Source organism: Electrophorus electricus, chromosome 11 (genome assembly GCF_013358815.1).
Source record: "Electrophorus electricus isolate fEleEle1 chromosome 11, fEleEle1.pri, whole genome shotgun sequence".
Lineage (NCBI taxonomy): Eukaryota > Metazoa > Chordata > Actinopteri > Gymnotiformes > Gymnotidae > Electrophorus > Electrophorus electricus.
Window position 1 is genome coordinate 2677286 of NC_049545.1, and position 14649 is coordinate 2691934.

Below are 14649 nucleotides of genomic sequence, written 5' to 3' on the forward strand. Positions count from 1 at the left end.
TGTAAAAGCTCAGCTTTAAATCGCCCAGCTGCCATCATCCTCTGTGCTAATGGGCCTTTGCGCTGGAGCCTGCAAACAATTTGACCCCAAGAGGTGCCAAAACAGCCTCCATCACTGTGTCTGTTCCACAAAAGAGACTGACAACTTGACAGAGAGCATCAAACCTTCAAGCCCCTGGAGGCCTTTTAAAAATGACCAGTTTGGGCGCTACTGTATTCGTAAACTATAAACCTTAGCAGGGATTTATTTATGAAATTAGACTCAGCATGGAGATGTCACAATAAATTAATTATAGTCACACTGTCTAAATCAAACCTCCCTGATGGCCAAAACAAATCTGACTAAAATGGGTTGCTAAAATGGGATATGGGACCTATCGTAGTTGATTCAGTTAGATATCAATCCCCAGTCTACTTTGTTCTTGATGTGTGATATGCACTGACCAATTTCTTTATTCACCGTAAAGAAATCTCTGTGAAGTATTGACACATCCCATTTCATGAGAAAAAATGTGCTAGTGCATTCTTGTGAGTCGGAAACTGAGCACGTCGAGGCACAAAACTGAGATTACATGGAGAGGTGAGGTGGGAACTGTAAAAATATGTTCTAGGAAAACTTCTTATTTCCTAATCCCCAGATATCTGTCTCCTTGGCCTCATCTGCCTGGCCTAGCCCCAATTACTAGCAGAAAAATGTCCACACGTTGGGTGTGTGCAGCAGTAGACCATCTATGCAGCGCGTCCTCTCGTCACTGTAATGAGCCTGCGCGCTTACATTTCCCCTGTGCGGACAGCCCGCTCTGCTGACAAACGCCCAGCACGGCCCTTTTGCATAAGGTCAAAGCTAGGTAGCAACGGATTCCTTGAAATAGTGCTTTTTTCATTAGGCCAGAGACTGAAGTTCACTTGGCTGAGATTACTCAAAATAACCCTGTAGGCCCATGGGAGCAAAGATCTGCTGTGTGTACCTTCTGCCTTTTAATATAAATGGGCTAAAACATGAGATTATTAGGTTTCTCCATATATCCAGGTTTTTCTATCCGTGGCAAAAGCACAGCACTCGCTCGGTATGCTAGCAAACCCTGACATTTGCAAATAGTAATGTTTAAGTAATTTGGTCTCTCAGTGTTCTACCCTAACACCATTTACCAACTCCTTTCACATATTTACACCACATAGCACTTTGTTCATTTGACATGAATGGGGAACTAGGAGTCACTGCTCTATAGATCACAGTAAACAGTATGCTTTTCCCATCCAGAGACTTGTTCTTTATATTTATATTTCTGTGTAGCTGTGTGTTACTCTGTCTTGCGGCAGACAGACTTGACTGAACTAAAGCACCCCTGTGAGGTGGGAGGTGAAACGCTCCACGCCTCGCTATTTTCAACCTGTCTGAATGTGCTCCACCACCACCAATACATTCAACCTTTGGTAAACAGAAAGGCCAAGTCGGTGAGTTTTTCCATTTACCTGAGGACTGGAGGTTTCATAACTTTACCTCCTGTGAAGCTTTTTATCATGCTTTCTGTACATACGCAAGACCAGCAATCTAGCTGGAGCGTTTTGTTTGGCCTCAAAGATCAAAATATGAAACGCTTATTAGATCCTACCATGTGCTTCTTCAGTTTTCAAATAAAATTAGAACTTATGTGAATGCCTAAATATATAAATTGACTGGCACAATATGACTCAGTTTGGCTCATATAATAAAGTAATAGGATGTTAGCATTTTGCGTACAAATGCAACCGAGCCATATATTCGGATAAAAGATTGAGCGAGTGAGTGATTTTACTTACGAAGTCATCATAGGTCTTGGGTGTGGCCTGTAAGAGAGGGGGTCTGTAGCCGGGGGTCCCAGGGGTCCCTCTGGCCCGGGGTACTGAGACTCCTCTGGCTAGCATAGTGGTGGGCAGGGAGGTGCGGGCTCCCACCGCTCCCCTGGGAGCTGCAGCTCCTCGACCAGGAGGAGGAGGTGGCACTACTCCCCCTCGACCCCTGCAAAGCAAACAAATTAAGAAATCATGCATCCACAGGTAAATTAAGCACAGCACTCAGTCCCTAGTACAGATATGTACTGTTTCTGTCATTCTGTTATACTGCTCTTATAATTGTGCTATTCTGCTAGTTGTGAAACTTTATCATTGCTTTGCACAGCATGTTGCAACACAGCATGTTGTATAAAAATCCTGCTTGCAGATTGGCTCTTCTGGGAACAAGTTTTTTTTTTCTTGTATAAATATAACGTATAATATGTTCTATCTGCTCTCCTGCTTTCACAGTCTGCTGCCTGAAAACGTATAGATGATGTTTCATGAACACTAACGACTAAAAACATGAAACTCAGTCTGTTTATCAAGACTAGTGGTCTATACTGCTTGCAGGATGTATGGCATTTAATATTGTTTTTGCGTGTGTGTGTGTAGCTGAGCAGTCACTCAAACGCAGAGCTGAGACATGAACTCCCATGTCATTAGACCACACAGCAGCAGTGTTTTACTGATGCCACGTTTAGTATTGGAGTCATAGGAAAAGAAAGGGACTCTGGTAGGTGAACAAGGTCACTGAGAGTTTAGAGCTTTTCGTTGTTATTGGTTTCTTACCCAGAGAATGTTTGTGCCAGTGTTTCCAAGGTCTGGAGAAACAAGAACAGGCTCTGTGGTACATGTGCTGTGTCCACATGGAAAGGACACAGACCTATAAGTGGACTGTCATAGTAAGTGGAGTAAATGGAGATGAATTTTTAGAAAACATGGGCCTAATTCACATCTTGGCCAAATCAGGCCTAAACTCCGTGGTGGTGTTCAATTAAATGGCTCAGCTGGGTTACACTATGCCTGGACAAAAGACTGTTCCATGTATACTCTTGAGGGCTAACCAGGTCATAAAGAAATGGTTTGGCAAAAGATCAAATTTACACATTTTCCAATTACCCAAAATGTGGTTGATCAGGCTTGATATGTTTGTTGTCCAATGCTAGATAATATTTATTTTGCATTATAGCTATGAGGCTTACAGCTGTGTTTTCAACCAAAACCAATTGTAAATACAAATATTCCAAAATATTTAATTACCTGCTTCAAATAACACCACTTATCCAAGTCATCTGAATGAAATAATTTTGTAAAGTAGCATAGACGGTTTACAGAAGAACTATAGTACCATTCATCTCCAGTTTTCCAGTACAAATTTTCCTCAAGCATGATTCCAGTTATCCAAGATGGCTGCCCCATAATATTCCAGCAATCAGTTTTTTACAGACTACAGTAATACTTTGTCCAAGTTTATGAAGATTTGGGTTGGTATTTATTAAAAATGGAATCGAGCACATTTGTGGTGAGTAGTAAATTGTATTAATTAAAAAAAACCTTTTTTTTTTTTTGATGAACCATTGATTAATGGACCCAACCAGGGTTTGGTTAACAACAGAAGAATGCTGTTTCAACTGTGGTAACTATGGTGTGGAACACAGTTTGAGGCTGTCACAGTGTCGTGTCCTTAACACTTGTCATTTACACAGATAGAAATGAAATTAGAACACTTACAGTAGTCCAAACTAGTGGACCAATCAAATCTCCGACATGCAAGAACTCAGAGGTGCTCACTCAACAGTTTGTCAGGTATGCGCACCCCACTGACAGTTAAAGAAGCTTCTAAATCATGTGTCCCCTTGCTTTTCAGATGTGTCAGCTCCTTTTCAAGGATGCAATCTTTCATGGGCTACTCAATCATAACTAGTCATTGTTACTGCCTCACACCGCTGCCATCTAACAATGACTATATATTGTCTAAAGTCTACATACCATACTTTACTACAAGTGAAAGATAACTGAAACACATTCATTAGAAGCACTTTATTATTAAGACTTTATTAGAGAAGCCTCTGCTCATCTCTGATATTCAACACTGCTCAATTACAAGATTGAAACATTGGACTAATAGAAAAGAATTTTAGAATATTCTGCTGTAGTCAGCTTTGCTATATCAAGACTGTTAGATTTAGGCCTGTGCTGTATGTTATGATTTTAGCATTTACTCATTATCATATGGCAACGCCTTCCATTATTCATCCCAGACAGGTTATTACACCCCCATGAACCACACTGTCCAGAAAGTTGCTCAAAACCACTACAATCTTAATATGTCTGCAGCTCTGCTTGTGTTCTAATGTTATTTCTGGATTAGAGCATTTAATATGTTTTATGGTATTGCTTTGGTTATGTGTTCTAATCTCATTCCTGGATTAGAGCATTCATATGTTTTACGGTATGGTTATGCATTATAACCTTGAACCACATCCCTGCACTTGTAGTCAGTAAAACACTGAACACTCAATCTGGCTGAGTGCAGTTCTCACATGGCATATCTGAGCCTGAGCATATGAACTATGCATGACCTCGGGGTTATTTATTTCTTTAAATGCATTTTGTAGATTTACCTGTAAAAGTTTCTTTCAGGTAGGTAAACAAACACATCACAAAATATCACTACTGGTTTGTAACTGTTCAAACATACATACACAGACACACATTTGCGCACACATGCACAGACATGGTTAGAGTAATGACTCTGAATTCCAGCAGGGGAGCATCAAGAGGAGGACAGGCTTTGGCTATTTAATCGGGTACAGCAACAAACAATGCAGCTGCATTTTGAATCCATTACCACCTGAGGTAGTGCAAGCTGTCACTCTGTCAAGGGAATCCTGCCCCTTCTGAATGTACTGCAAGCAAGGTCAAGTTCACATTATATGAAATATAAATTAAAGTAGGGAGCATGTTTAAGATGCTAAAGGTATGAATAATGCATTGTAAATTTAAGACGCGCATTTGATGAGTGGCAATTAAAGTTTCATCTGTCAACCCTCATATAATCATTGGGAGCCAGAGGTTTTCATGGCACTTTCATAACCAAGCACCGTGCAGCTGTTTGAGTGTTAAAAACGGGTTTTTTCCTTGGCATGAGCAGCAGGTCACATTCCGACAAAGCTGTGACGCTCTTGGTTCTGACTTGCGTTTGTGATGAGCTCATTATCTGGCACGAGCCCCCAAAATGGCTTAGAAACGCGTCCCCTGCACGAGTGTGCTGGCAAGCCAGCAGTGTAGCATACCGCGTGGCAGCCGCAGAGGTCAGTCGTATGCCCCGCCCCCGGGCACTCCTTGGCCTGCTCGGGTCGTCGGAGCCATTGAGATAGGAGAGCTCTCGAAGCTGCTCCTGTCTGATCTCATCGTTGTAGTCCTACAGGAAGAGAAAGCGGAATGTTCGCATGAATCCTCCACATCACTGCCAGCCGGCAAACGAGCCTACAGACACACTGCTCTAAAAAGCACGGTAAAAGAACCAGATGATTCACTTATGGGCATCAACGGGCATCAGTGTCAAAATGACTGAAGCTTAAATCTGTTGTGAGATTATCCAAATGTAGGCCAAGAATTTTAAATGTACTGCCAGGTTTTTTCCCCTCCCCATCCAGAGCAGCAGGATAAGAACATAAGCTGTGTGTGCTAGCCCGTCCCAAGCACCCAGGCTTGCACACACTGGCCTTTCAGTATGTTAGTCAATGCTTCGCCACTTGCTCCCTGGTTCCTAGAACATGATGAATGGCAGTTTTATGAAAGAAGCAGCTCTGCACTGTTTAGCATTTTCCTCACCACATCACACCAGATTCAGCAAGTTGTCCAACCCCACGTTCAGTGTCTCATAGCAGGGAGCACACTAATCTGTGCAATGCTTTTGGTCTTTTAGTAACGGTGTAGCGTGATCCTCTTTCCTGCTACAACAAGTGTAAAAAGAATTTTGGTACGCAAAAATAATCAGTCAAAAGAACTGTGGGTGAACGACAGAATGAGCTCTCGACATCAGACATCATAAGTGACCAACCAATAGTCAACTAATGACTGTGAAAGCAGAGTGCTGTCTTAATAAGCTATTAATGCAGAATCCTACTGATCACATTCCATGCAGCACCAGTTCCATGAAGTGCTGGATCTAGACACAGTACTTCACCAGTTCCATGAAGTTCTGGATCTAGACACAGACCTTCACCAGTTCCATGAAGTGCTGGATCTAGACACAGACCTTCACCAGTCCAATGAAGTGCTGGATCTAGACACAGACCTTCACCAGTTTCATGAAGTGCTGGATCAAGACACAGACCTTCACCAGTCCCATGCAGTGCTGGATCTAGACACAGACCTTCACCAGTTCCATGAAGTGCTGGATCTAGACACAGACCTTCACCAGTTCCATGAAGTGCTGGATCTAGATACAGTACTTCACCAGTTCCATGAAGTTCTGGATCTAGACACAGACCTTCACCAGTTCCATGAAGTGCTGGATCTAGATACAGACCTTCATCAGTCCCATGAAGTGCTGGACCTAGACACAGACCTTCACCAGTCCCATGAAGTGCTGGACCTAGACACAGACCATCACCAGTGTACTGCACACAATTCATCCTGTGTGGCAATGCACATGCTTCATTTGTTTAGATAGTAAGGGGAACCACAAATGAAGGAGAGGAATAGGGATGGCTTATTAACTTTGCTTGACACCAGCTATCAGCACATTGTTGTGAAAGAATACTGCTACTTCCTGCATTTATAAAAGCCCCCCTCTCCCGTCTGATCGAACATGACAGGGCCATGAATCACCAGGCCGATTACAGCGTGGATAGCTCTTATTTTATTATCTTGTCACTGCCACAGGCAGATAAACGGAGCCTCATTTCCACCAGACACTTATTCCCCTTCCTGTTTGCCGTAACAGCTGGGCACAGGCAAATATTAAAGATGGCACTTAGATGAGAGTGGCCTTTTCATAGCAATCCAGTCAACAATCAATAAATACCATGGCACACCGTGTGGGATTTAAAGCTCATTTCATGAGTAGTCCACTTCCTCCTCCTTCTCATTTTTTTTCCAATTTCCTTTTCTTATTTGTTTGTTTGTTTTGTGTTTGTTTTGCTTTCATTATTTGGAAAATCGTCATCTCACCATGCCGCTGTTTTTACTGCTGCCCTGTATTATGGCCCTCTGTTATGTTGTAAACACATTATACAGACATACGTACATAAACGTTAAGTGTAAACACGTCCTCATGTTAGTGACTATACAACATTAACAGGCGAGAGTTACAATATGGAATTTCACAAATAATTTGTTATCCAGGTCAGCTGATGTTCTTCTGTCAAAACCAGGCATTTAAAACCTGTGATGGGATTCTTATGAGACGATATTTATACATGGCAATGTCGATAAAGAGCTGTTTACATCATTACTTTTAAAGCACAAATTGTGATTGAAGCCTTTTAATTCAAATGCTTATATTTCATAGTGGAGGTATTCAATTGAATCTGGTCCTGGATTTTGTAATCACTGGTAATTAATTTGTCTCACAGAACATAGGTTTTCCAATCATAGCCCCCAGGGTCCAGGTATTACAGATTTTCCACCTTCCCTTTACTTTGAAGCTAGCTGTGATAACATAGTGGCCAGTCTGTTACATTAACCATTCAGTTAACTACCACTGGAGGTCCCGTGTTGGATACCTTCATTTGGTGATACATATGTGATATTTTCAGACATCCAATTATGCTAATCTTGTGCTAATCAGCTAACTAGTAAAACTGATGGTGAATTTCAGCCCGCAGCAACACAATAATGAAAAAAAGGTTTAAAAACGAGTAAATATTTCACATCCTAGTCTTTTACCTACAGCGGTCTCTGGCAAAAATGATTGAATTTAGCATATTTTCCTATTATCTTGGACACAAAAGGCCCAAATGAGTTGTGGAATTGAAATCTGTTTCATGCAAAGTAGATGTAATAGATATCCTGATAGATTCATCATGAAGGGCTTCTGATGGCAGAGCTAATTAAGTAGTGAAGTGGCTATGAATGACAATGGCATTGCGTTGAGTCAGTGGACAAACGCAGAGCCACAGCCGGCCAGGGTCAGGTCAGTGCGGCCGATAGCAAATTACATCCAAGTAAACACTCATTTTAGGTAAACACCCCAAGAACCAGCTGAAAGTAAAACCTGAAACATGCTCTTGGATATTATGACAGATGGACAGGAAGACTCTGACCCGTCAATGTCCATTGTCTTCGCTGTTCGCCTGTAGTCAACCATGCTCACCGTATGTTTGAGTTAAGGCACTAAAGATTCAGTATTTGCTGGTACTGTCAGAGGAATACTGTTATTTTCCCGCAGTCTGTCTGTATACCACTGCTTAGTGGGTGGTGCGCGTGTGGAGCTGATTTGCCCATGAAAACGAAATTGGACAAATGGAGTGTTTTTATGACTGTCACGATCAGTCCCTTCCATGTTCCGTGTTTTCCATGTCTTGTGTTTTGTTCTGTTCCATAGTTTCGTTTTGTCCCCACACTGATTGCTTACACCTGTCCCTCGTTTCTAGTTTTGTGAATTTCATGTGTTTAAACCCTGTTGTGTGCCTTGATCGTGGCTGTTCATTGTTTGTTTGACTTTGGAATTACTGAATTTGTGCATGTTTCGTTATGGTTGTTTCTTCGTACTCCGTGCCTTTGTGTTTCCCTTGCCTTAGTTATAGCCGGCTTTCCCGTGTGCCTTCGTGTATTTGTTTTGTTTAATCATGGTTCCCCGTACTCTCCGTGTTGGCTCTATGACCCTGGACTACTCTGATTTTGGATTTACCCCTAATAAATCTTGCTCCTTTCCGCACATGCGTCTGCCTCCTTACTGCTCAACGTTACAGATACTGGTGGGGTGACCCTGGAGGAACACACAGACACAGAACCTTCTCGGCAGTTCTCAAGATGCATACGAAGTTCATATTTGCAGTTGAGCGCTCACTGAATGACTTTAGACAGGTTATCTGTGCATTCACTCCGCCTACTCACGTCTTGTGCTGTAGGCCACTCCCCCCCCAGGACAGACACAAAGGCACAGAGTACGAAGAAACAACCATAACGAAACATACACAAATTCAATAATTCCAACAAAGACAAACAATGAACAGCTAGGACCAAGCCACACAACAGGGTTTAAATATATGAAAGTCACAAAACTAGAAAGAAGGGACAGGTGTAAGCAATCAATGTAAGGACAAAACGAAACTATGGAACAGAACAAAACACAAGACATGGAAAACACGGAATATGGAAGGGACTGATCGTGACAACACTCTTGGTTCTAATGCAAAAGTGATACCCTAATACACCTAAATACTCTGATACACCTAAATACCTCAGTTAACGAATATCAGTGTTTTTTTTAACCCAAAGCACATGTTTTTTGAAAATGCACAAAAAAATATATATAATGAATGGAAAAATTCTAAACAGGATCCAACTATCACAAAAAGATTTTTACACTAGGATGAAGTGGAAAAGCCAGCATATCACTAAAGCCAAAATAGCGATGGAAAAGGGGTTTTTGAATAAACGACGGCATGTCAAGCCGTAAGGCACAATCAAATCTCTCCATTTTGCTAGTTTCCTTCAAGGTCCTAATCATAGTAGCCTATGTCATCTAAAGTTTCTTTGCGTAACCACAGTGGATGGAAACATAATTGTTTTTTTCTGCCAAAATTTCGGGAATGCACATAACAACTGCGAAAGGTTTGGATGGACACCTGACTACATTTAACATGTGATTAGGTTGTAGAGCAGGTGGTCTAGTGTAGGATATAGAGGAGGGGGCAGCTGGATGGGGAGCAGGCAATAAGAATTATACCTGGTTCTTATTCCTTCATTCCTCCTATTTATTTCTCCTTTTTATGGTGCTGGTAGGTTAGTCACAGAATGGAGTGACTGGGTTTTTTGTTTTCTGGTAATACCTCTGCTCTTCCACTTATGGGGAAAAGAAAAGTGTTCAGGTTTCCCCTCACCTGCTTCTCCCCATATGCTCCCAGCCCGGCCATTCTGACACTATCGCTGTGTTAGATTTGATTGTACTCTCCTTTACTAACTAAGTGACATTTCAGCAAACTGATAACGATACATGTTACTCATATCCAGTCCCAACAGGCCTCTCTGATCCTCCGGCACTAAGCTTTTAGTTATGTCCAAAGCTAAGGGACGCATGTGCTTGGGTAGACATCTACAACATTCTGCCATAAACCAGAAAAGCCCGCAGAAGAGAATGCACAGTTAAGGGCTTTTCAGTGAACTCACAGAGCCTGCCATATCATCCTAACTGTACAGGCTACTCAGAAGCCCTTGACATTCTTGGAACAGGAACTCTTGTGAATAGACATGCACATCTGCTTACAATATTCCGGTCTGTGGCACTCGTCCCAGCGTTAGACTGTCTTCCTCCAAACAGGCAACAATCACAAAGAATCACTTGCACACTGCTGTAAGCTCATTTACTCTGAAATCAAAACAAGCTATTTACCAGAGTTATCTTCTCGCGTACTTCACAAATGAAATAATTATATACAGCAGATAGCCCTGTCTGTTTTGGGAAAAAAAACACTTCTATATGGCATACGCTATTGTTAGTGGGTGATTGCAGATAAATATATCATTATTATCTAAAATGGTACCTATTACTCAGTTACATGCAGAGTAACTAACTGATGATATTGATAACACTGATTAAAATATTGGCAACAATTTTCTTCATTATTTAGTTAGATTCCTGCATAGCTAATAAACTTCACAGACAGGGGCTTGTCTGGGTAAAGTGATGTACAGAATAAATATTCTAATGCACAGGAGGAATTTACATTAAAGGAATTTACATTACATCTTCTTAGAAGATGGTTAAGCCCCCCTTAAAAACCTCCTGAAAACACCCTGAAAGAGTTCCCTATGAAAACGAAAACCATTAGCAAGACAAACTGCAGAGTAGCCCAGGGTGTACAAGTTTGTGATACTTTGAAAATCACTCAGTTAAAATTGTAGTGAGTCCCTTAGTAGAATTTGTGGTGACTATGATTGTCAGAGGAAAATGATCTATTTGTTTTTCTTTCTTTTTTTTTTACTTCTATTTCTTCCTTCCTTCATTTTAAAACATTCAGATTCTGAGTTTTCTGAGTGTTGACATGTGTGAAAATGGACCCAGTGTCTACTGCTGCTAATAGTAATAATATGTCTAATAATACTAATAATAGGTCTAATAATAGTAATACTAGGTCTAATAATACTAATAATAGGTCTAATAATAGTAATAATATGTCCAATAATACTAATAATAGGTCTAATAATATTAATAATATTTCTAATAATACTAATAATAGGTCTAATAATAGTAATACTAGGTCTAATAATACTAATAATAGGTCTAATAATACTAATAATAGGTCTAATAATATTAATAATATGTCTAATAATACTAATAATAGGTCTAATAATAGTAATACTAGGTCTAATAATACTAATAATAGGTCTAATAATATTAATATGTCTAATAATACTAATAATAGGTCTAATAATAATAATAATATGTCTAATAATACTAATAATAGGTCTAATAATACTAATAATGGGTCTAATAATAGTAATAATATGTCTAATAATACTAATAATAGGTCTAATAATAATAATTATATGTCTAATAATACTAATAATAGGTCTAATAATATTAATAATATGTATAATAATACTAATAATAGGTCTAATAATAATAATAATATGTCTAATAAACTAATAATAGGTCTAATAATACTAATAATGGGTCTAATACTGCCACTACTATTAACACAGATATGACCAGGATCAACGTTTTAATGAGAGCCATACTGGCAGTCACACTGCTGAATATGTATAGTACAGTCATTTTTTATCACCTTGGTTTTTCACCATGTCATTGCTCCGTTGTCTTTACCCATCCATTATGTTTGTGCAATTACGCGAATTCCTTCAACTTTTGAACTTGTAAGTAGTAGAAGTATTTCTTCCTCTTTCTTTGCTATCCCTCCATTCTTCCATAAACTGCATTAATTCCAATTAGACTGCTTGATTTGAATTATTTATCTATTTATATATCACTTTGATCATGAAAATACACTGAGGCTCTAATACTTTAAAGTTTAGAGTCTAAACTATTTATTTAAAACTATCCTTATTAAAAGTTACTTAATAGTACGCTAACTCTATTCTTTCTGCTTTTATATTACTTAAATAACCTAAGACATTGTTAAAGACCTTAACATGTATGAACCTATTAATTCTAGCCTATCTGGGTCTCAGTTCCCCCTCTGAAAAAATAGTCTATAATGAGAAAAATGCAAATACATTGCAATTTGGTTGTTTTAGTGTGAAAAGTGACAAAGTCAGTAGCTACAACAGCTCAGCGGTCTCAGGTGATGTGGGAAGCAATCTCCACATTATCAGAGCTTAGTTATTATCACATCCGGTACTATCGTGGTCTGGACTTTGCTGTCCTCATAGCTTGTTACGGTATATACTGCGCCATAGCAAGTTTGCTGTGCCTGGATGGTTTCCCTGTGAGGTCTCAAGAGTCAGTTTCGTTACTAATGACTCCTACAGTCGATAGTGCTGACGTGTAAGACTCACGTGTAAGACTCACTCTCACGCGATATGCTGTTGATGCCTTATGAGTAGTTTTGGCTCTGGACTTCAGCTCACTGAAGTTTAAATGAAACACTGGTCAGGAGGTTAATAACAGAATGTCAGCGTTCATTTGAAAGTATTTACATCTATACTTGGTGACCCAGAATGCCAGTGGCTTTCCAGCAATCTCCAGTTTAGTTTCACATTCTGTGGTAATCCTTTCAAGCCATGTTGGTAAGTTCTTCTGTTTATTCCTCACTAAGGTGCTCTGTGGTCTGCCAGGTTGTTTGCCTCTAGTAAACTAACCAGTACAGTGTATCATAAAGCTGATTTTAATACAACAGCACTATGTGTCTGTTGATTTTATTTGCATTAGTCAGCCTCAACAACGTTCAGGTCCTCATGGTCGATTAGCACACTTCAGATGCTAATGCCATAAGTACAATTAACTTTAGAGCTTCTCTTAGCTTTCTTGTGAATGTGCTAATGATTTTAACTTAAATTAATATCCCAATTATTTATTGACCTAACAAGGCAACACTATAAAAAAGTGTAAACATTCCTATATGGTTCACATGATACCAGGATAAGTTCTCTTAACTGAGTCTGACTGTCTGCAGGTGTCCTAGAGAGTCATTGCTTTATTTGAAATCCAGTGGGCTGGACTATAGTGCAGTCTATAAGTGTATTAAAAAGAACAATGTGTGGTTGAAGTGCAAAACCTTTTTATTTGAGGGTATTAACACCTATATACTGTCTAAACCATACGCCAGTCTTTTTTATACGTAGTTCACCAATTTGAGGATAAAATAACCATTAAAATTACACATGAAAATCATGTTTAGTGGCAAATCTCTGGAAATCAATGACTACCCGAAAGCGCCGACCGGCACGCATGTCCAGAATCCGAACATGTTCCTGGTGTGGCTCTATACGGCCTGCATGCAGCTGGTCTGTGTCTCTGTTTGCCTGCAGGCCTTTTCTCTGTAAAGTGAATGCATGCTTAGCAGAGTTCAGGCCAAGTGAACGATTGGATGGCATTCAACATTTCAGGCCTTGAAAAACCCTTTACTAGCTTTTCCTGAAATCTGATGCATGTGCAGGATGAAGACCATAATCTTTTCTCTCCTTTTTTTTTTTTTTTTTTTGAGGCATGTGGTTGGATTTCAGTCATTAAGATGCGTGTAAATAAAGATAAGTGAGCCAGTTGCACAGACAGCCATACATGCCCACACCACCCTGATTCACAGACAAGAAGGGCTTCGGATCATTGGCAGTTCCTCTTTTCTTCATGTTTTCCTCATTTTATCAATCTGCTGCAGGTTAATCTTCTTCCCTTCATCTCTAATCTTCATTTGCTACAGTTTAAGATTCATCTCTTCATCTCTAATATTCATCTTCTGCAGGTTAATCTTCATCTCCCCGTAAGATTTTCTTCCAACTCTAGAGCCTTTTAAGATACTGTTCAGTAAACTACGCACTGGCCTTTTTGAGACTTACCAGTGGTTTGCATTTACTAATTTAGACCAAACCTGAGTTCAGTCTGCTTAATTAAATCCAGCTGCCAACTCCCATTACCATGCAAATTCGATTAATATTCCCTTTGTATCACCCACTTGCTCTCGCGGTCCTGGCAGCAGCAGAATGTGAATTCAGAGTTCGGTGACAAAAATGGCTAGAAAAAAAAGTCTGGGAAGACATTCAGAGTCAAAGGTGTATCACTAGGAGAGTACACTACACAGAGTATACTAGATAGAGTACACTACAGAGAGTGCACTACACAGAGTATACTAGATAGAGTACACTACAGAGAGTGCACTACACAGAGTATACTAGATAGAGTACACCACAGAGAGTACACTACACAGAGTATACTAGATAGAGTACACTACAGAGAGTGCACTACACAGAGTATACTAGATAGAGTACACTACAGAGAGTGCACCACACAGAGTATACTAGATAGAGTACACTACAGAGAGTGCACTACACAGAGTATACTAGATAGAGTACACTACAGAGAGTGCACTACACAGAGTATACTAGATAGAGTACACTACAGAGAGTACACTACACAGAGTATACTAGATAGAGTACACTACAGAGAGTACACTACAGAGTATACTAGATAGAGTACACTACAGAG

The 14649-nt window shown here is 39.9% G+C and overlaps 1 protein-coding gene across 2 annotated transcripts in view; it reads right to left on the reverse strand.

The window, feature by feature from the left end:
• khdrbs2 (KH domain containing, RNA binding, signal transduction associated 2) overlaps nucleotides 1–14649 on the reverse strand; it is a 56082-nt gene that overhangs the window by 12424 nt on the left and 29009 nt on the right. For both annotated transcript variants that reach the window (XM_035531727.1, XM_027000451.2), the window contains exons 5-6: nucleotides 5111–5238; nucleotides 1800–1998 (exon numbers count right to left, since the gene is read on the reverse strand). In XM_035531727.1, coding sequence (XP_035387620.1) covers nucleotides 1800–1998; nucleotides 5111–5238 — 327 coding nt within the window. The remainder of the gene's footprint in view (nucleotides 1–1799; nucleotides 1999–5110; nucleotides 5239–14649) is intronic.